This window comes from Danio aesculapii, chromosome 5 (assembly GCF_903798145.1).
Source record: "Danio aesculapii chromosome 5, fDanAes4.1, whole genome shotgun sequence".
NCBI lineage: Eukaryota > Metazoa > Chordata > Actinopteri > Cypriniformes > Danionidae > Danio > Danio aesculapii.
The window spans coordinates 65,653,860-65,678,061 of record NC_079439.1 but is presented as its reverse complement, the minus strand read 5'-3'; the positions used below and the strand labels follow the sequence as shown (position 1 = coordinate 65,678,061).

Below are 24,202 nucleotides of genomic sequence, written 5' to 3'. Positions count from 1 at the left end.
TTAGATTTAGCCCACTCCACAATTTACACATTACTGTCTGGCTAGTTTCTGTCCTATTCTTATGTTAAATAGGCAATAATGATCCAACATTCCTGACCATTATCACCAATAAAGCCAAGAAAAACAGGACATCAGTATATTGTAAATCGATAGGTTCAAATATTCCTTTCCAGTTATTAAAGAAAAAAAATTGTTACTTAATTATTGTTTTGTAATTATTAAATAGTTTTAAATTCAAAATTAAACATATACAGTGTAAAACCTATGACTGGTGGAAAAACATATTTCTGTTATTGTGTAGCTGGGTCTCCAATTGACATGGCCTCTTTTGTCGAAATCATGTCGTGCACACTCAAAGCGAAACTCCGTGATGACATCACATTTGCCACGCCCACTCAAGCAAACTAGCGGATGCGTCGAGTATAAACCAGGCTTAAACCAGGCTATACAAAGTCCCTTTAAGGAAAGTCATTTCACGCGGCGGCCATCTTTGAAATGCCTCTCGGGCAGTATATCTGGGCATTCTGCTTGAATGGGAAAACATAAAATTCTCCAAAACTACTTGCCAAGCTTACAATTACCTAACATATTATGAATAACCAATAAACTTAAACAACAACTTTCCCTTTAGTTTCATTACTAAATGTTCATATCACACAAAATCTGCAGAAGCTCACATCTGGTCCGAGTCCCTTCCCTGGAGAATTGTCATTCTATAGTGATCGCTGATTGGCTTCTGTACTAGAAGGCGGGGCTTCATTAGCCATATTGACAGTTACACCTTTTCCCATTCAAAAGTATACGAGTGACATGTCTTGTGTATTCTATAGTCTTTGGCTATAAGCGGCGAGGAGCAGCGTGGCACGTCTTCGCTGGTGAGGGCGTTGAGGAGAGTTGAAATCAAGTCAACTTTATGGTACTGAGCTATGACGCAGTTCAGCAGCAAGCAATTGAAATGTAGAAATCCACCGCTTGAAAGGAGTCCAGATAACTTTGCTTCTGACCACATTTGTTCCCAAGGGTTTGATTATTGCGGCCGCCGGATTTCCAATTATTTACAATGTTTTCTTACAGGAACATACATATAAAATATGATATGCTGCCTTTAAATACGCCCCCTTTAAATACGAGATCAATGTAGCGAATTTTGACGTTCTCGCCGCCGGAGCTGAAGGCAGACAGCGTCGTCGCCAGGGCGGCCAGAGCCACCTTTGATGCTCTCACCACCTTCAGTGTGAATGCACAGTAATGTGTTTTAAGGTTTAATTTTGTATTTAATACTGTAAAGCACTTTGGGCAGCCTCCTGGTTGTAATAAGGTGCTATATAAATAAAGTTTGATTGATTGATTGATATATATGGGGCTACGTATTCACAATAAGCCTGTGTTGCAACTATTAGCCATCTTAAGCATTATTTGTACGATTGTCTACAGAACATACCACTGTTATACAATGACTTGCCTAAAAACCCTAATTAACCCAGTTAAGCCTTTAAATGTCACTTTAAGCTGAATACTAGTACCTTAAAAATATCTAGTAGTATAATATTTACTGTCACCATGGCAAAGATAAATAAATCAGCTATCAGAAATGACTTATTAAAACTGATATGTTTAGAAATGTGTTGAGAAAATCTTCTCCCTTAAACAGAAATTGGAGGAAAAAATTATAGAGGAGGGCTAATAATTCAGGAGGGCTAATAATTCTGACTTCAACTGTATAGTGCTCGTGGCGCCAACTGTTGATGCAATTATGTCGAAATATACAGCAAGCAACACTCAGTTCACAGCCTGACATCGCTAATATATGAGCAGATAGCATGTTCATGTGATTTAGCTATTTACATACTGTAATGTCATGGCATTAAGTGCTGTCGACCCACTGCGAGATTTCCTCTGCTAAATCTATGCTATAATAATGAGCATCATTGAAGACATAATAAAAGCACTTTTCTGAATGGATGAACAACACTTTTAATTTTTATTCTTAGCTCTACACATTGAATTTGTCTTTCATTTCGCTGTGTGTGTATGTATGTATGTTTTTCAAGAAAATAACTATTAATGCTTGTTGACTGTTTATATTAAGATTGTAGATTAGATTTTGGATGTAGGTACAATAGTAGGTGGCACAGTAAAAAGGTTACTGGTTCAATCCTGGCTTGGCCAGTTGGCATTTCTGTGTGGCGTTTGCATGCTCTCCCCGTTTGGCGTGGGTTTCTCCAATAGTCCAAAGACATGCACTATAGGTGAATTGAATGAACTAAATTGTCTGTGGTGCATGTGTGTGTGTGAGTGTGTATAGGTGTTTCCCAGTACTGGGTTGCTGCTGGAATGCCATCCGCTGCATAAAGTTAGGGGGGAAGTTAGGACGATTCTAAGGGCCCACGCATTTTGGGGGCGCCCAGAGAAATTATTAAGGGCCCACGCCCCCACCCCCCCTTCATTTTCGTCTGAAAGGTTGTCAGATGGCCCGTGCCGACCAGCTGTTTACGTAATATACTGTATGTTTGCTGTGTATGTATTTTTTGTTACATATAAATACTCATGTGCATACGTTTGAGAAAGTTTATTTATGTTTAGATATAAAATATATAAATATGAAAAATGATACACAGATTTAAATATCTATTTATGTTTTGTAGAATGTTGTTTTTGTGTTTATTTATGTACATAATTAATATTTTGAACCTTTATATTGAATACATTTAATCACAATTAATTTAATAATATAATATAATATAATATAATATAATATAATATAATATAATATAATATAATATAATATAATATAATATAATATAATATAACACATCTTGGGCGTTACGGTGGCACAGTGGGTAGCAAGATCGCCTCACAGCAAGAAGGTCGCTGGTTTGAGCCCCGGCTGGCCTAGTTGGCATTTCTGTGTGGAGTTTGCATGTGTCTCCCCGTGTTGGCGTGGATTTCCTCCGGGTGCTCCACTTTCCCCCAAAGCCCAAAGACATGCGCTATAGGTATATTGAATAAACTAAATTGGCCATAGTGTATGCGTGTGAAAGAGTGTGTATGGGTGTTTCCCAGTGTTGGGTTGCGGCTGGAATGGCATCCGCTGCTTAAAACATATGCTGGATAAGTTGGCGGTTCATTCCGCTGTGGCGACCCCTGATTAATAAAGGGACTAAGCTGAAAATAAATTGAATGAATGAATGAATTACACATCTTATGCAAAACATTTGTTTTGAATGCATTTAATCACGATTTATAATAATAATAATAATAATAATAATAATAGTATAAATAAATAAAATAAAATAAAAGAGTACTTTTGATCTTATTTTAATGATCGGTGTGCTTTGTTTGCCGATAAATGAATTTGTTAAAGTGCAAATTTTATATTAGGCCTTTCAATTATTAGCTCGTAAACAAAAAATGACTGTAAAATAGTCATATAAATAGTTTTTTTTAATGTCATGTCTAATCACATGGCATTGTCAAAAATACAGTCGAAAATGTTATAATTACAATAACAAAGCTTATTTTTAGGGGAAAAAAACATTTGAATAGTTTACACTTCTGTTGTTAAACAGCAGTCCTTTACAAAAATGATTTCACATTCTTTTCAATGATAATCAATTATATTATAAAGTGTAATTACATATAATAAGATACTATATTTAGGTTACACTTCAGTTTAGGGACCAATTCTCACTATTAACTATATTAACGTCTCAAATAAACATCTAGTTAGCTGCTTAGTAATAGTAAAGTGCATTTACAGTAAGTTTAGTGGTGTAGGTGTAGGATTAAGGCATCTGAAATACCAAAGAATTGTCAATATTATTGTAATATTCTGCTAATAAGCAAGTATTTAATAGTGAGAAAAGGCTTGTTGCCTATCCAAGTTTTAGGAACAACAAATAATATCTTGACTTCTAGTTGATCTAGTTGATTTTTAATTCTTTAATTAAGACAGTAAGGTCTGACTTTGCTTCACTTAACAGAAATAATTTATATACAATATAGAATATAAAGTCATGGTGCAGTGGAAAAAGAATGAATATTGTGTAGGACTCCCATGAGCTTGGAGGACTGCATCCATACATCTCTGCCATGACTCAAATCACTTAATAATAAAGTCATCTGGAATGGCAAAGAAAGCGACTCCCAGAGTTCATCAAGATTCTTTGGATTCATCTTCAATGCCTCCACCTTCATCTTAGCCCAGACATGCTCAACAATGTTCATGTCTGGTGACTGGGCTGGCCAATCCTGGAGCACTTTGACCTTCTTTCCTTTCAGCAACTTTGATGTCTAGGCTGAAGTATGAGAAGCTTTCCTGCTGAAGAATCCTGTGATTTGTAATGTAATGGGCAGCACAAATGTCTTGATACCTCAGGCTGTTGATGTTGCCATCCACTCTGCAGATCTCTCGCACACCCCCATACTGAATGCAACCCCAAACCATGATTTTCCCTTTACCAAACTTGACTAATTTCTGTCAGAATCTTGGGTGCATGCTGGCTCCAATAAGTCTTCTGCAGTATTTGTGATGTTTGGGATGCAGTTCAACAGATGATTCATCTGAAAAATCTACCTTCTGCCACTTTTCCAAACGATCAACTAGAAGTAAGAAGCTTATACAACTGGGATTGATGACAAGACTTTTGTCAGGCAATTTAAAGCATTACCTACATTTATATTGGTGAACAAATAATCATACTTTTTTTTGTTTGTTTTTGTTCCCTCGTCCACTGATTTAACCTCATTGCGTAACGCAGCATTAGACATTCATGCAGCCAGGAGATTACAGTACTGGGAGCAGTAATCTTTCAATACAATCCCATGATCATATTTGGATGGCTCTCTTTATCACTGCGTGTAGCTTTGGGCTCAAGTGGAAAACTTAAGATTGCGGCTCTTTTTATTGTTAAGCACCAAAAGAGAAAAAAAAACCCAGCCTGCTGTCCTCCTTTAATCAATCAAAGTAAGGCTGCGTTGCATTATGCATGAGTACTAAATCTGTTATTCGTCTCAATCTAAAATAAAACGCTCCAAAAAAAGAAGAAGAGCATTGTTACACACAGAGCTGCTGACCTATATTCCACTGTATGAATGCTTATTATGGTTTCTGGTGTATTACGCTTGTTTTAACTGAGGATTTGTCTATAAATCGGAGACTGCGTGTGTGTCCTGTCATGCTGATTTTTTAAAATGTACCTTTAATATCGCTATGAATTCATGCCGTGGCTCAGGTGGACCCGAAGGTATTTGTTATGGAGAGAAAAGCACAGCGGCTTCTCATTAGTCACGTCTGTGTCCAACATCCATATGAGATGCGTTCCTCGCTTCACAATAAGGCTACGTCTGAATCTGTGTCGAGATTAGCTATGCTGAGACGCAGCATTTCAAACAGGGGAAATGACAGGAGCGCTGTATATCTTCTGTTGGTAAAATTCGCCATGCTAATGCCTCAAAGCGGCACAATAATAAAAGATGCTGATTGTGTTTTACTGTCAGGACTGATGTTTCTAATAGCTTCTCCAAGTAAATACTAAAGTAAACACTTTTTTTGTGAGTGTGTGCTGAATTAGAGAAAATCTGAAGTGTGACTGTATTTATTCAATCATTCATTTTTCTTTGGCTTAGTCCCATTCATAAGGGGGCATCCGCTTTGTAAAACATATGCTGGAATAGTTGGCGATTCATTCCACTGTGGCAACCCCTGATAAATAAGGGACTAAGCCAAAGGAAACTAAAGAAAGCAACTCATAAAGGTTTAGAACCACTTGAGGGAGAATAAACAGAGTGAATTTTCATTTTTGCGTTAACTATACCTTTAATAAGCATCTATGGTTTCAAGAAAAACTTTTGGAAAAAACTAAACGTTTCAAAAATTAAGAGAACACTTAGAATTTTTTCGGTTTCTCTGCATTTCTGTAATTTCTGATTTATTCTAAAAACTACTGATGATATTGTTGACAATTTTAAAATAAAAAGACATTTTTAGAGCATAAATCACAATTGTTGTTCACACAAACAGACTTTTCCGTAAAATTACAGATAACTTACTTGAAAGACATCATGTGTGAACAGTCCATTTTTAAAAGTACTAGTAATGGTATTTTACATGTATTTACAGATATTGCTGTGTGAAAGTGGCTATTAAATGTCAATAAATCAGTTTATAAGTCAATATAAATGCCCTTCTTTTTGTTTACAACAAATGAAAACATTTGTTTTTCTGAACATCTGCCATCTTTTGAAAAGAAAATTCATCTGAGACCCTGGACCACAAAACCAGTCTAATGTTGCATGGGTATTATCTTGTTAATAGATGGAAATTCATTGTATAGGTCAAATTAAAGATTTTTCTTTTAAGCGCAAAATCAGTCGAATATTAAGTAAAGATCCCAGCAAGCACAGGATGTCAACATGACGACAGATTTGTCAGACAATCAGACGTCAGGCAATGTCGGGGGATGTTGCATTTTGTTTGGATATGAAAATCAGGTTGACGTCAGAACCAGGGGCGGACTGGGACAGCATTTTCACTCGGGAAAATTTACTGTTATTCAGGCCGCATCAAATGGGGGGGAGGTGTATGGTCGATCGGTAAGTAAAAACCCGGGGGGGGGGGGGGTTGGGGGTGCAGAGTCATGGTGGCAGGCCAGATTGACCGTCAGGCTACTGAGAGGATCCTGGTGCTCCCTATGGCCAGTCTGCCCCTGGTCAGAACCCAACGTCATGCTGACGTCAATGTCCAACCTAAAATCAACCAAATATCAACGTCTAATGATGCTACAGCTTGACGTTGTGTGGACGTTACTACTATGACGTCTATCAGACGTTGGATTTTGGTTGCTATACCTGACAAATAAATGTCAGTATTTGACATCAGTATGACGTTGGATTAAGATTTTGGCTCGATGGTGGATTTTGTTCACTTAACAACACAACCTAAAATCATTCAAATATCAACGTCTAATGATGTTGTAGCTTGATGTTGTGTGGACGTTACCATTATGGCGTCTATCATACGCTGATTTTGGTTGCCATACCTGATGAATAAATGTCAGTATTTGACATCAACATGACGTTGGTTTAAGATGTTGGCTCGACGTTGGATTTTGGGTAACTTTTCCAACACAACCTAAAATCAACCAGATGTCAACGTCTAATGATGTTACAGCTTGACGTTGTGTGAATGTTACAACTATGATGTCTATCATACATTGAATTTTGCTTGCCATACCTGACGAATAAATGTCAGTATTTGGCGTCAATATGACGTTGCTTTAAGATGTTGGCTTGACGTTGGATTTCGGTCACTTTCAAACACAACCTAAAATCAACCAAATATCAACGTCATTTGACGTCATTATTGAACATCAAAATAACATTGTCCTTAAACACTGGTTAGACATTGAATTTTAGTCACCTGACCTTGGGTCGCAAAATTTCCAAAATCCCTGGTAGCCTTTTGGGCAAGTTTTTGGTAGCCCAAAATAAATTCAAGTGGCCCAAACAGCCTTATTTACTAAATAAAAATAAATACATACATTTACTAAATATAAAAAGCTATGATGGCATTCATTAAAGGCTACACACAAATAATGTAAAAACCTGCCCTCGCTTTTATTGTTTTATTATTATTTTAACAACTTGGTATGTTGTTATATATAGTGGCTCCTCAATGCATGCAAATGACGTACAACATACATAATCTATTAGAGAAAAGACTGAAATAGGCTATATTTTTTCGTCCATTAAGATGGCCATAGGGGGGATTCATTTTTGGTAGCCCAACTAGAAAACATAATAGCCCTGGGACCAGAGTTGGGTGTAACGCATTCCACAGTAACACGTTTCTGTATTCTAATTACATTTTTGGGGAACGCAGTAATGTAATGAATTACATTTTAAATGTGATTACAGTTAATAAAGTCAATGTAATTGTGTTACTTACAATACAAATATAGTGTTTAGAAGAAAATTTCAGCTGCAATCTCAGTTAATTAGCATGTGCTTTTCAGTTGCTGGAGAACGCGAGCTGAAATGGTTGCTGTTAAGAGTGTTTGCTTCTTCAAGTGGAAATACAGACATTACTTTGATTTCATCAAGCAAAAAAACAAAAATATTGCTGTGAAATGCAATCTTTGTCCAGTCTTTAATGAACTATCGACTGCTTTTAACTCGACTAGTGAATATTAAATTACTGAAAGAGCTGCAGTATATTTTATATGTTTTAAAAGTAACTTCAAATTAAAGTAACTAGTAATCTGATTACATTTTACATGAAGTAATTAGTAATGTAATCAGATTACAATTTTCAAGTAGTAATCAGTAAATTGTAATCTATTACTTTTCAAAAGTAACTCATCCAACACTGCCTGAGACATCAGGCTAGCAGTTTTGCAAGCCCTGGAACTGCAACGGCATGTCAACAACCCATATATACTGTATGTTTTGAAATGAAGCGTAAAGGTTGCTTGTGTTTGTGCTGAAACTCATCCTACCTAATTTTTGCATGCACGCACGAAGCCTCTCCTCAAGATTAGACACCCTGTTGTGGAGCTCCTCGTAGTCAAAGGCCCCGATCTCCTCCTGCAGCTCACTTAGCACTGACGTCAGATTCTTGACCTCCTCTTTAAACTGCATTACCAATTTTGCATCGGCCTTGTATTCCTCCAACACTGGTATCATTGGCCTAAGTTCCTCCATTTTCGCTTTTATGGCCTGAAAGGTTAAAATAGGCTTGGTTCAGTAGGCATGCGTGCAAACGATCGCGTCCAAACACCCTGTCTTGCCCTCTCTTGTCTACTCAATAACAATATATATATATTATACAAGTGGAATAGATGTAGAGGCGTAAAACAAGTTCTCAGTACACCAGCAATATGTGAAAAAACTCTCTTTATTTTTTGTTTCAATGCTTAAAATGCAGGTCTTACATGCTTCACATACAACAATAGCTTCGCTCGATTCCAAATATCAAATGTGCATTAACAAATTGGAGTTAGTAAAGACATGTCATAACATAAGAGGATCTACTCAACGGTAGTCTGCAAATAGTGGCATGCACAAAAAAGACTTGGCAAGGTGCTCTGTGTTTAAAATAAACTGAATGATGCGATCAGTTGACCAGTTGGAGATTACACTGGGATTGAACTTGTTCTTCAGTCTCTGCAGCTTTGATTTAATGCATAAAGTTAGCCCTGCAAGCAAGAAAACGAAATGGGGTTGAATAGCTAACTCGCTAGCCTTTCTAATACACACATTTTCACAGATACAGCTGTATGTACAGAAATTATGCAACACATTTGATGATTTAAAGGTACGTTAATCGTAATTTGATAGGATGAATTTACACACAGATGCGTGAATGAAGTTGTTTGGAGATGATGGTTTCTACTCTAAGTTTATACACAAAAAGTAAGGATGTGTATAAAGAATGAAACTGTTTAGTTATTATTAAATGTATTCCTCATATGCTTCCCACTTTGGCATTTATTTCATTGAAAATACAGTAAAACTAAGAAATACTAGCACAGTTTGAATGCAGAATTTCTCCTGTGTCACGCAATCCTTCCAAAATCATTGTAATTTGCTAACTTTCTGTTAAAAGAAGAATATACAGTGGACAGCAGAGATGAGCACACACCTTACAGATCTCTCTGTGTATCTGTGTATATGTACCTTCAGTACCAAAGCCATGACTACAACTAACCTAACAAAATAACTGTAGATCATGGTGCGAAAATTAGTAGACACAAGTTAAAATGTTGGGGAAATGAATTAATTAACATTTTAATAAAGAGGACAAACCATGAGTCAAAAGTTTGGGGTCAGTTTTTTCTTCTAATTATTCATTTCATTTAATAATTTAAATAAAATCATTCTGTTGATCAAGGCGGCATTTATTACATGTAAAAAAGTTCAATTGTTAAATATTATTTATCAAATATTTATTTATTATTTATTTTCAGATGAAATTATAAGTCCAGTCATTATTTTCTTTTATTACTATTACCATTAATAATAATGATAATATTAATACTACTACTACTGCAACAACTACTACTACTAATAATAATAATAATAACAATAATTATTAATATTAGAGTGATTTCTGAAGAATCGTGTGACTCTGAAAACTGGAGTAATGAAGCTGAAAATTCATCATTAAAATCACTGGAATAAATTATTAAATTAAATGATAAGCTACATTTTAACAGTTATTTTTTTAGTGTAATAACATTTCACAATTTTACAATTTGTACTGTATTTTTAATGCAGCCTTGGTGAGCAGGAGAAGCTTATTTTAAACCATTAAAAAAATCCTACTGACCCCAAACCTTTGACCGGTAGTGTGTGTGTGTGTGTGTGTGTGTGTGTGTGTGTGTGTGTGTATAAAAATAAAATTTTAATGCATTTCAATGCATATTAAATACATTTAAATTCAAATGTAGTTGCAAAAATTATTCTTTAATTATATATTTTTCTTATTAATTAAATACGCACAGAGGAAGGCACTGTTCCAGAACAAATCAGTTTTTGTATCTCCTAAGAATGTCAAATAAAGCTATATAAATTAATGTTTAACGAGTGCGAATCATGACCTTCTGAATGATATTATTAATTAATTAACAAAAAAATATATATATATTGAAACCTCCTTTGAGTTTAAATGGTTCTGGGGACTACTTCCAAACTGTTTGTTTAAATGCAACAAAACAATGTCAATTATCACTGTGAAATTAATAAAAATAAAAATTTCAAAGTGGTACTCATTTATGCTGTGCAATATTTACTATATATCATTCGCTAATAATTCTGACTTCAACTGTATATATATATATATATATATATATATATATATATATATATATATATATATATATATATATATATATATATATATATATAAATATATATCAATTAAATTAAGTGAAAATTAAAAAAAAAATTATATCTATATACATATAAATAGCGTCAAGCATCAAGCGCACACATATGGTCCGGCGTAGTCTTCGTACAGTCGCATAGCCCTTGCCATGGCTGATGCCGATGCTGATGCGTACCTCTCAAAAAAGTAACTGGCCTTCGCAATGACGCATAGTGCAAGCTCTGTGATTGGTCGGCTTGGTAGCGCTGCGTGATGGAGCTCCAGATGGAAACGGATCACTTGACACAGAACCATAAATCAGAATTTAAAGCTGTTTGCGTTGCTCTGCAATAACACTTCCAAAACACTAGCTGGCAGTAGGTTTTTATATTCCTCTGTGTTGAGTTTCTTCACTGTTGATTTGTTTTTTCTGAACACTACCTTAATGTACAAGAAGCTCAAACTCACTCATTCAGAGGTGGGAACCGGCGGTAAACACAAGACAAAAGTTTCCATCTAGAGCTATTTCACGGGACTCTACTTGTAAACACTCGCTCCACGGCTCTCAGCACCACACTCGCCACCGCTAACAAGCTGACCAATCACAGAGCTTGTGCTATGCGTCGTTGCGACATGTAGTTCAATTTTTTTGAGAGGTGTGCATCAGAGTAGGCATCAGCCACGACGAGGGGGTCTGCGACCGCGGGAAGGCTGCGGTAGATCATACGCATGCACTTGATGCAGAAGTATAAATCAGCCTTTAGTCTTTCTGTCCCTAATTTACTGAAATCTGGCTTAGATCATGTTTATATTGCACTGGCATCATAAAGTCTATAATCACTCATGTCAAAACAACTAAAGGAAGAAAAATACCCTTTTGGCCTCCATTTCTTAAACTCATTCTATATATTCTCCAGCTTGGACTGAAATGCCATGCTTGTATATTCTCGGCATACATCTGAACTTCTGAAAATGAAAAGCACTCTGATTTAAAGATCATATGATGTTGTATATGTTGACCTTTTCCAGCAATTGCATCCAAATATCTGATGCCTTCATGTAATAAATGTTTAAAGGTCAAGCCATAAATTGTTTTGAGCAGTATAAATAAACAAGAGGATGCAGCCGGTGCTGACCTGCCTGACCACAATATTCAGTTTCATTAGATCTAAATGTTCAACACGCTATTTTTGTTTAAAAGACTTTGAAGGGCGCAGTGATGTGAAAGGAGCTAACAGATTGTGCTAGATTGATCTATAAAATCTATGGCACTTCAGGAACTCGATACAGGCTACAAATTGCAATGCGCAGAAATCACCGTGCCTCCGTTTAGAAAAAAAATAGCACTGGCCTCATTAGCACGCAGATGCAATTGATGTCAAGCAGCTAACAACGCCTAAGATGGAAAAGCAGCTATGGCGCCAAAGTGAATCATATTTTGTAATTCACTTCTTGTAGGGAAAATGCCCGCGGCGTCCACTTAGGATGAGAAAATCACTCACAACATATACTCTGAGCGCACAGATGTGCAGAAAATGATAATGCTTACTAGTTTATCAAAGAATGATTGGGCAATGACATGTTAAAGGGTTCAGTTCTCCCCAAAATTAAACTTCAGCTACCGCATAATCATCCACACCCAGAATTTTTTCATTTGTTCATCTTCGTTCAACGCTAATGAAGATATTATTTAAGTAACAATACACTTTTATTTTGGGAGAAAGGCTCATTTTAAAACCCCCCTAGAGTTAAACAGTTGCGTTTAACCATTTTTGATTTCATTCAGCTTACATTAGCTTAGCTTAGCATAGATCATTGAGTCGGATTAGACCATTAGCATCATCACTAAAGATAAGAGATACTTTTCCAATTTAAAGCTTGACTCTTCTGTAGTTACACTGTGTACTAAGACTGATGGAAAATGAAAGTTGCTATATTCTAGCCTAATATGGAACTATTAGGAACTCTACTCTCTGGAATATTTCGGTGTGATAATCAATAACTTTGCTACCATCCCATGGCTACAGCCGGTGCATTGATATTATGCACATTCTAACTGGTGTTCAATGTGTAGTGCTTGGTGCTGCATGGGGAGTATTTTCAGGTGCTGCCTAATCTCACCGTGCCTTCTGTAGCCAGGGTATTAGCAAGAAGCTAATGGTAATATGAGTGAATGATCTATGCTAAGCTAAGCTAAAAGTGCTCCCTCCAAACCAGAAGATTGGCTAAAATGGATTCAAAAATGGTCAAACCTAAATGTATCTCTAGGGAAGTCTAATTTTTAAAAAAGTGAAGTGTTAATTTGATTATTTTCTGTCTCTCCAGTGAAAGTATTGGATTTCTAATGATGAACAAATGTTTCATGGGTTTTGAATGAAACGAGGGTGACCATTTACTCTAGTGTCCGAGTTCTTTCTTCTGTTGAACACAAAGGAGGATATTTTGAGGAATGCTTGAAACAGGTAGCCACTGACATCCATAGTAGGAATTAAAATCTACTATTGGCTGTCAATAGCTACCGGTTTCCAACATTCTTCAAAATATCTTCCTTTGTGTTCAGCAGAATAAAGAAACTCAAATATGTTTAGGGAGAGTAAATGATGACAAAATTTACATTTTTGGGTGAACTGTGCCTTTAAATAGAAAAAAAAAACGTTTATGTTGTCACAATACATGGCAATGACAATGTCAAAATCTAAATGGAAATCATAGTACGCACCTTGTATTGCTTGGCGATATTCTGCTTGTGGCTTTCCTCCACCTGTTTGAACTTGGTTTCCAGTCCTCTAAGCTGCACCTCCATTCTTTGCACATACTGCAGGTCTTTCTGGGTCCTCTGGTCAAGATTCTGGATGGACTGAGTCATATTCTGGACCTGAGAGACAGTGAGAACAAGAACATGCATATGAAAAGAGTCATAGGTAGGGCTAGACAGAATCTGCAGCATTTTTTGCTATTTCTGCTGAGAATTTTGTACAAAAATTTTAACGTTTATTTAATGTTTACAGTACAAATCCAATTCATCATTCATTCATTCATTTTGTTTTCGGCTTAGTCTCTTTATTAATCACAACGAAATGAACCACCATTTTATCCAACCGGAAACCGGAGCAGAGGAAACCCACGCAAACGCAGGGAGAACATGCAAACTCCACACAGAAACGCCAACTGACCCAGCCGAGGCTTGAACCAGCAACCTTCTTGCTGTGAGGCAACAACACTACCTACTGCGTCGCCACAAATCCAATTGTATCCACTTATTTGGTAAACAAAGCAAGTCTCTTGTATAATATATCTACTATATAGAAAATATTACTTTACAAACTGTATTGTAAATGAATCATGTGAACATATTAGTAAATAATATTACTGAAATTAACTTAAAAACTCAATAAATATAAATTCACACACATTTACTCAAGTAAATAAATAGACTTAATGATGGGTTAAAAATCTGAGGAAATCTGTGGATTTCTGAGAACGCTGATTCTGTGTGGGCCTAAGCCATGTAGCTGGTGAAAACCTTACCTAACATGTAGAAATGCACCGATTGTCCAGCCAGATTTTTTTCTCCTAATTTGTTCTAGATTTGCATATAAATTGCACTGCAATGATTTTATATTACAAAGTGTGTAAACAGAACATTAACAGAGGACAGAGACAGAGCACAGATGTCCTAACAGACGTACTGGCAGCACCCACAAAAATAGACCAAATTTCCAAACCAAATTTAACAAATACTGACTTTTGTAGATTTTACACTTTTGTGATTCTGTGATGTTTTTAACTGACATTAAATTAAAAATAAGGTTTGATGTTTTCATAATAACTTATGTTTAGGTGATCACTTATATTTGTCAAATTCAATACAGCTAGAGTAAACATCTCAGTTCACCTAAAATAAACATTCTGTCATCATTTACTCACTCTCCACTTGTTCCAAATCTGAATTACTTTCTTCCTTTGAACACAAAAATCCTACTATGGACCCTTCACATGGAAAGAACCTATATGAAGATATATGTGTATATATGAAACCCATATGCAGTATATATGCACATACAGTGCATCCGGAAAGTATTCATAGCGCTTTTTTCATATTTTTTATGTTACAGCCTTATTCCAAAATGGATTCATTTATTTCCTCAAAATTCTACATACAATACCCCATAATGACAAAAGATTTTTTGAAATTGTTGCAAATTTAATAAATATAAAAAACCTGAAAAATCACATGTACAGAAGTATTTACAGTCTTTGCTCAATACTTTGTTGATGCACCTTTGGCAGCAATTACAGCCTCAAGTCTTTTTGAATATGATGCCACAAGCTTGGCACACCTGTCTTTGGGAATTTTTGCCCATTCCTCTTTGCAGTACCTCTCAAGCTCTGTCAGGTTGGATAGAAAACAGCGGTGTACAGCCATTTTCAGATCTCTCCAGAGATGTTCAATAGGATTTAGGTCTGGGCTCTGGCTGGGCCACTCAGGGACATTCACCGAGTTGTTGTGAAGCCACTCCATTGATATTTGGGCGGTGTGCTTTGGGTCATTGTCCTGCTGGAAGATGAACCGTCTCCCCAGTCTGAGGTCAAGAGCACTCTGAAGCAGGTTTTCAATCAGGGTGTCTCTGTACATTGCTGCATTCATCTTTCCCTCTATCCTGACTAGTCTTCCAGTTCCTGCCGCTAAAAAACATCACCACGGCATGATGCATCACTCTAGGGATGGTATTAACTTGGAGATGAGCGGTGCTTGGTTTTCTCCAAGTGTAACGCTTGGCATTCACTCCAAAGAGTTCAATTTTAGTCTCATCAGACCAGAGAATTTACTTTCTTATGGTCTGAGAGTCTTTCAGGTGCCTTTTGGCAAATTCCAGCAGGAAGTGGCTTCCGTCTGGCCACTCTACCATACAGGCCTGATTGGTGGATTGCTGCACAGATGGTTGTCCTTCTGTAAGGTTCTTCTCTCTCCACAGAAGAATGCTGGAGCTCAGACAGAGTGATCATCGGGTTATTGATCACCTCCCTGACTAAGTCCCGTCTCCCCCGATCACTCAGCTAAGATGGCCGGCCAGCTCTAAGAAGAGTCCTGGTGGTTCCAAACATCTTCCACTTACGGATGGAGGCCACTGTGCTCATTAGAACTTTCAGAGCAGCAGAAATGTTTCTGTAACCTTCCCCAGCCTTGTGCCTCATGACAATCCTGTCTCGGAGGCCTACAGACAATTCCTTTGTCTTCATGCTTGGTTTGTGCTTTGACATAACATAAAAAAATGTGGAAAACGTTAAGAGCTATGAATACTTTCCAAATGCACTGTACATACAAGATATGTCTCCTATATAGCTCATATCTCACTTTGGCAACTGTCATGATGCCTAGCTCATATTTTCTATAATAATCTTTTCATTACATATAAAATTAAACTTCTGAACCATATTAGAGGAGCCTGATAGAAAATGCTCATTTACAAGAAAAGAGGTGTGATGGATTTAGAGGTTTTTGCATCTGAAATCTTCATGTGTACAAATATGTACATATAATACAGCCAAAATTTTTATATATGCCACATATATTAAAAACCTATATCAAAACCTATAATAAAACACATATGTTCATATAGGTTTTTACCGTGTGGGTAATTGGCTGCTTTTCGCCCAACATTCTTATTTTGTTTTGTGTTCAATAGAAAAAAGAAACTCAGACCACCTAAGTGTGAGTAAATGTGAGGAAATTTTCATTTTAGGTGAATTTTTATTATCCCTTCAGCACTGATCTTAATTTCTGAGATGATCCTGATTGGTCCTACTTTCACATTTTGTAACTGGCTCACAAACAGAACCTTATAGAATCAAGTTATTTTTTTATAAATAAAGGATCCAAAATGTACACACACAAACACATGATGTAAATACGTTACCACAGAATAAGAATATGCAGATAACAATTTTGACAAAAATGTCAGATAGAGTCGTAAGCCTGTTTCACACCTCAAGCGTGAGCAGAGCGTGAGCAGCACGTGTTTTTTTCGGCGTCCATGTTAACAGATTAGAGCTTTCATACCGCATGCAGAAGCAGAGCGTCAGTGCGAGGCGTGAGCGTTGCTGAAGCGGCAGTGCAGCGATAGTTTCGGCGCTGGGTCTATTTTTGCCACACAGCTCACACTCAATTAAAGTAAGTGCATTGATAATGAACAAAACACATTGAATGACAGTAAAAAGTAGCAATTTTACCCAATAAAACCATCGATAGTATCCACTGATTTATATATAGTCAATCAAATGAACTTAAACGATTAAAAACGACAACAAATATTTATTTGGGCCTGATCTACAAAACGAAATTTAAAACAATATTAGTATTAGTATTAGTAAGTTGCACACTAGTTTGATCATGTGTAAATATCCTTATAATTATATTGTATAAATATCATTGCACACAGGCGATTGTCTTCTGACCGAGCACACATGAAAAGACATCTATGACACTCCTCAGAGCATGAGAAACATAGGCTACAGCTCTTTAGGATCTGTATAATTTGTAAAATAAACACTTGCAGGTTAAGGAAACAGCATAGGAGGAAGTTGCTGCGGGCCTTGGTGCAGATGAAAAGTTTAAAAAAGTGTAGGCCTATTTATAGATATACAGGTAACTAAATTGAATAGATTGAGGGTGATTGATCTGTGCAGCAGCTGCCGATGAGCTGCGCACTGCAGGTGCAGCTGGTGTGAAAGGCAAAAGCCTGTGCACTGCTTCTGCTCTCTATGTGATGCACATGCGCTGCTCACGCTCTGCTTCCACTTACGCTGTGAAACAGGCATTACAATTCAAGGTGACATATCAACCTCGTAATGTACTATGTCTTTTTATTCAGATAGTACTTTCTTTATAGATTATGTCTGTATTAAGTATACTTCAAAAAAAGTATCTTTTTGTTCTTCGTTTGAGGGCAAAAGAAGATCGAAAAGGCTGTGTTTTCAAACCTCCTCTTCATGAGCGATTGTACAGGTGTGGATACTCGGCCCTCCAGTATATTCATGCTGCTTCATCTTGAAGTTATTGTTTCAGATGCTGTTCTCCTGTTTTCCTATCTGACTTCCACTGATATTAGACATGAATCAATCAAAGAAGGCGGAGTTTCGAAACACACCCACTGATTGCATAATCGCCACAGGTGTATAGGAGCCAAAACAAACTATAGGAGCCAAAACAAACTCCCCTCAGAAAGTTTGTTTTGAGATGAGTTGTTTTGAACTGCCAAAATGAAATCAAAATGAACTTTGTTTTGGCTGGATTTTATTTTAAATTTCATAATTTCAGTTCGTTGTTCAAATAAAAATACCAGAGCAAACACAGAAGAAATGCCATTATAATAGCGTACTCACACTATGTACAGTTGCCTTGAACCAGGCCACTCACATTTCATTCAGGCCTGGGCACTCTTACATCATCGATGATGCGCTGTTCAGTAAGTGCTCTCGCTCAGCAACAGTGGAGATTTCTTTAGTTATATTGTTTTAGTCGCTTAATATGCAGTGACAAGCAGTCAAATATTTCGCTGAACAGATCAGCCACTTTTGACGCTCATAAACAATCATAAAGTCCTCGTGCTGCAGGAATTAGGAGGTTTGCTAAAGGTGCAGCTGCCGTGCAGTGAGGGGTTTGCGTCTTTAATAATCTACGACAGTTCGTGTTCATTGAACAGTAAGCATGATTAATAAATCCGTATGAAACAATCCTGTGAAAGTCATGTCTCGTCTTCAGTTTTGGGCTCTGGCGTGCTTTGCACTCACACTATGAGCATACCGCACCAGTCCCCAAGTGAACCGTGCTCTGGCACACCTCTTCCAACCGGGCCAGGGCTGGCCAAGTGAACCATGCTTGAGCCTGATTCAGAGCACTCACACTTTTCAAACGATCCGGGAAACGGGCCTGGGCACGGATCTGATAGCATAGTGTGAGTAGGCCCTAAGTGTTCTTATTATTATCTGCCACCTATAGGCAGAGAGTGAATCTGCATTTTTATTCAACCTGTCTACTGTTTTTGTCAACACAGGCTCATTCTGAAAATGTAGCCCTACAGATGTTTTTGGAGACCGCGAATTACGTAGCCAGAGGTACGTATGACTGCATTTCATTTTTTTTAAATGAATGCTACGGGGCGGTGTGACGGCGTTCCTTTTCAAGCTTACAAGCTGACCGCTTACCTACGTATGGACGGCATTCCAGTTTGTCCCGTTAGCACGCCATGTACGTCGGCGGACTTAAGACACAGAGACGAATTGACCTCGACGACGGGGTTCGAGTCCGGTGAGGAACGGTTCCAGAAAGCAGGTAAGACAAAAACAGAATCCAAATAATAAAACAAACAAGTAAATAGCAGAGAGAGAATGTGGTAAAATCTGAAAACATTGTAAAAAAAATCTGACGAGGGCTTTTCTTTTTTTTGGATTGCTTTTGAAACGTGTTGTTTGGGTTTAGGGAAGTGGGTGGGCAGGTCAAATTGATAAAATTGGTAGGGTTTAGGGAAGGGGGAGGGTGGGTCAGTCGATTGTTCGCTCAGTCAGTCAAAAAGTCTGTCAAAAAGTCAGTCTACAGTGGCCTCTGGTGGGTTTACGTGAGAACAGCAGGCGCAAATGGCACTCGCGAGGGAAATTTGAGACCTCAAAAAGCATACACGGCGGCCTCTCGTTGATTTGCGAAAACAAAAACTGCAGAAAAACGTGCCGCCAGGACATATTTCGCGGTCTCCAGAAACGTCCATAGAGGTACTTTTTTAGAATGAGCCTGGGTTGGTTTTTGTTTTGTACAGGCATGCTTTATGTAGAATAGTTTAAAAGTCAAATCATGTATTCAGTTTATATTTTGCTGTATTATGCAGTCTAATTAGTGCTTTATAAAATGTAAAACGACAATTGGAATCAGACGATTTTTGCTGTGAAAAATCTAAATCGGTGCATCACTGCTGAAAAGATTTATTAAAAGCACCTGTTGTGCGGTTTAATCTGTCAGTAGAGCTTTGTGTGGATTATTTTTAAAGGTTACTTTTTCCAGAAGCTGTCTCAGTTGCTTGGTCCTGGCATCCCGTGAGCACATGGTCTGCTGAGGAGCCACAACCGTGCACACACACCTGCCCTCGCTGTCCTGCGCCGAGCTGTACACCTGCCACGACTCCTCAGGGTTCGCAGGCAGCACCTGGGATAAACAAAGAGAAAGAAGGTCAGTTACTGGTCGCCGTTTGTTTTATAGGAAGCAGCTTTGTAGCAAATTTATCCTTTCTGCCACTGCAGTCTTTGAGAAGGTTAATTGCCTGAACACTACACAAGGGCAGAGTGAGTGTTTTTGGCCAGTTGATGCTTTTCACCGGGCAAGAACTTTAAAACAGGGGTGAGTTTGCCAAAACTATTGTTAGCCAACTAAGTTTGCAAATTCTGTCATTCAGATGAACATTCGCAAACATCGTCTCCAACTTTTATGATTGGAACCGCAGCTCTCAATCTGTGGTTAAAGCATAGTTTATTCCAAATGTGACATATGGACAGATCGTTAAGGTGACCAAATTAGCTATGGAGCCAGATCAGTGTTAAAAATAATATATTTACAAAATAACATTAGGAAATTCAAGACACGATTCATGAATATGCAAATCCAATTCATGAATTAAAAACACGATTCAGAAATACACCAAAACTATTTGCAAATTGAAGATACGATTCATGAATATACAAATCCAATTCATAAGTTCAAAACATGATTCATGAATATGCAAATGCAACTTGTAAATTCAAAACATGATTCAGAAATACACAAATCCAATTTGTAATTTCAAAACACGATTCATAAATATTCAAATCCAATACGCAAATTCAAAACACGATTAAAAGTATGCAAATCCAATTCGTAAATTCAAAACAGGATTCATGAATATGCAAATCCAATACCTAAATTCAAAACACGATTTATAAATACACAATTACAATAAGTAAATTCAGAACATGATTCATAAATATGCAAATCCAATTCGTAAATTTAAAACGGGATTCATGAATATGCAAATCCAATACCTAAATTCAAAACACGATTTATAAATACACAATTCCAATAAGTAAATTCAGAACATGATTCATAAATATGCAAATCCAATTCTTAAATTCAAAACGGGATTCATGAATATGCAAATCCAATACCTAAATTCAAAACACGAATCATAAGTACACAATTCCAATTCGTAAATTCAAAACAAGGTTCATGAATATGCAAATCCAATTTGTACATTCAAAACAGGATTCATGAATATGCAAATCCAGTACTTAAAATCAAAACACGATTCATAAATACACAATTCTAATTCGTAAATTCAAAGCAAGGTTCATGAATATGCAAATCAAATTTGTACATTCAAAACAGGATTCATGAATATGCAAATCCAGTACCTAAAATCAAAACACGATTCATAAATACACAATTCCAATTAATAAATTCAAAAAAAGATTCATAAATGCGCAAATCCAATTCATTTGCCGAAAATATTTATGATTTTTACATGTGAATTCAAGAATTGTTGGTTTACAAATTTACAAATTGGATATTGTAAATGTGAATTGTGCTGTGCTGTGTGATTCTATTTTGTAAATGTATTCTTTTTGAGACTGATCTGGCTCCATAACTAACAAGCTAACAAGCAGTGCAATCTATACTCTTCATAACATTACATTCTGTGTCTGCGCTTGGAGATTTAAAGAGCTGTTTTGAAGAGTGTACATGTTCTGTGTATGTCGATCTCAAATTTAATTAGCAAATGTTATCACTCCAAAACCCGCATGATGTCACTGACGGTTTAGTTAATGTAGAAGTAAATTGTGTGTATCCAACGTTATATTATAATCAGACAGGGGGTATATTTAACAAATTAATGATAAATTACTAATAAATAATTGTAATAAATAAATGTACTAATAAATTGTAAAATATTTCTTTTTAAAAGTTACCTTGAAAAGCCATTAATACTAATACTAATAATATTATTAATAATTTACTATTATTTATTTAATAATAACAATTGTTTTATTATTATTTAACAATCATGTTATTATTATTAATAATAATGATAATAATAACAATAATAATTATTGTTATTATTATTATTGTTATTATTATTATTATTATTATTATTATTATTATTATTATTATTATTATTATTATTATTATTATTATTATGTTGCGATAAAAATATAATATATTTTTTATATAAATTGTTAACAAATTGATATGCATATTTTATGGCAGGCCAGAAAAAAATATTTTCATACCTTGAAAGTTTTTTCAGTGAGAAAATAATAGCATGCTCCAATATATACAATAATTTTCCAGCAAACACTGACACAACACACACACACACACACACACACACACACGCACACAATTTTGTAATTTAATTTTAAAGATTTTTTTTTTATGCATTATTAAAACAGTAAACATTCTAGTAAATCAGTATGTACAGTGCTCAGCATATATAATTGAGTACATCCCATTTTAAAAATGAATATTTTGATTAATTTCTCAGTGAATATATGTATTTTGGTGCATTTAAACAAAACAGATTTATTGAACAGATATATTTATTAAAATAATATTTTACTCACCAAACATATTTAGAAACTGAAAGATAATACAATTAAATTCAAGAAATATATTGCAAAATTAAATTACAACCTACAAAAATTTCAACTAAATTTTTAGATTTTTTTGCTTCTTTTGATTTTTTTTCTCTTTTTTAAATTTGTATTTAATATTTTCTATAACATATAAATTTGGGTGTACTAGTTTATGGACCGTTATCATAAGTTATTTTGTTAGATAAGCTCCAGATTTGGCTTCAGTACTGACTAATCTAATGTATATGCACAAATATAATATTGTAGAGCTTCTTATTAAAAATATGAATTTAAAAGAGAGACTTGTGAGCACTGTATCAGTAAATTCTATTTAGGCCAGCAAATCAAGAACATGAAACAATCATATTATTAAACCCTGCTACAGTGTGTGTGTGTGTGTGTATGTGTGTGTGTGTGTATTCTTTATTATGTTCACCCACTCACTCCCGTTTTGTTTCTTCATGTCCATCAGGAGCAGAGCAGTGTATTAGTGGTCAATATATACTGACAGAACACACTTTTCTAAGGATTTTGACAGTAGCTGCTTTGATGCGAAATGATCTTTTTCTCGAAGGGGATTTTATGACCCAGTGGCTTTACATAAAAGAGCCATCTGGAAGAGAGAGCGTTTCCGTATGTCTTGCCCTAATCCTGAGTAATCTAATGAATAATCCATATTCATATCCAATGTGGACAGAAAGCACTTTTTTATTAAAGTCAAAGGAATATCTTTGCAAATCTGCCACCACCACAGTGCTGAATTCAGATTATAAAACAATGTTGTATTGTCTAAGAACAAACAATATATTGTATACAGTTAAAAAAAAAAAAACAATAAAAGAAAATCACATCTTTATCTTTCTCACAACCAACTGATTAAACAAGTATTGATTTTAACTCAGGATTTCTAAGGTAGCAGGTGACTGATAATAAAATGAGCCAATCTTATAAACACACTCAAAGTCAATAATGTCCCCGCTGAGACCCATTTTCACCTGATTGCGCCGTTTGAACCAGAGGAAACAAAGGTTTTTGTAAATTGGAAGAGCTGCATAATATTGGATATCAATTTAAATTAATAACACTGTCACAGTCGGCTCAACTCTAGCCAGATGGCTCCTATCACCCCTGTCCCACACACCTTCTGATGAACTCAAGATCTCTTGAAACGAAGAAAAAGAAAACAAAATCACCAAACTATTAAAATATAGAATATAAATGAAGACTTTAGATGCAAAAATCTCTAAATGCCGCCTGATATTTTCCTTTAAAATGAGAATTTTTATCAAGCTCCTATGTGTGTTTAGTAACTTCACTTTTATGGCAAAAAATAAGTCCTTTTCCTGGTATTTAAAGTGAAATATCTCAATATAAACAAAGGAAAATGTTTATTTTTGATGGAAATGTCAGACGGCGCTTAGAGTTTTTTGCATCTGAACTCCTCATATATATATATATATATATATATATATATATATATATATATATATATATATATATATATATATATATATATATATATATAGATAAGTGCTCAGCATAATTGAGTATACCGCCCATTTTGAAAATGAATATTTTGATACAACAGATTTATTAAACTGATATTTCTATTAAAATATTTTAGTCACCAAATATATTTAGAAATGGAAAGATAATACAATAAAATTTTTGCAAAAATAAATT

The 24,202-nt window shown here is 35.8% G+C and overlaps 1 protein-coding gene across 2 annotated transcripts in view; it reads right to left on the bottom strand.

Moving 5' to 3' along the window:
* Positions 1–24,202, bottom strand: part of olfm1a (olfactomedin 1a) — a 52,044-nt gene that overhangs the window by 15,511 nt on the left and 12,331 nt on the right. For both annotated transcript variants that reach the window (XM_056458711.1, XM_056458710.1), the window contains exons 2-4: positions 19,911–20,060; positions 13,587–13,742; positions 8,499–8,718 (exon numbers count right to left, since the gene is read on the bottom strand). In XM_056458711.1, the coding sequence (XP_056314686.1) occupies positions 8,499–8,718; positions 13,587–13,742; positions 19,911–20,060 (526 nt within the window). The remainder of the gene's footprint in view (positions 1–8,498; positions 8,719–13,586; positions 13,743–19,910; positions 20,061–24,202) is intronic.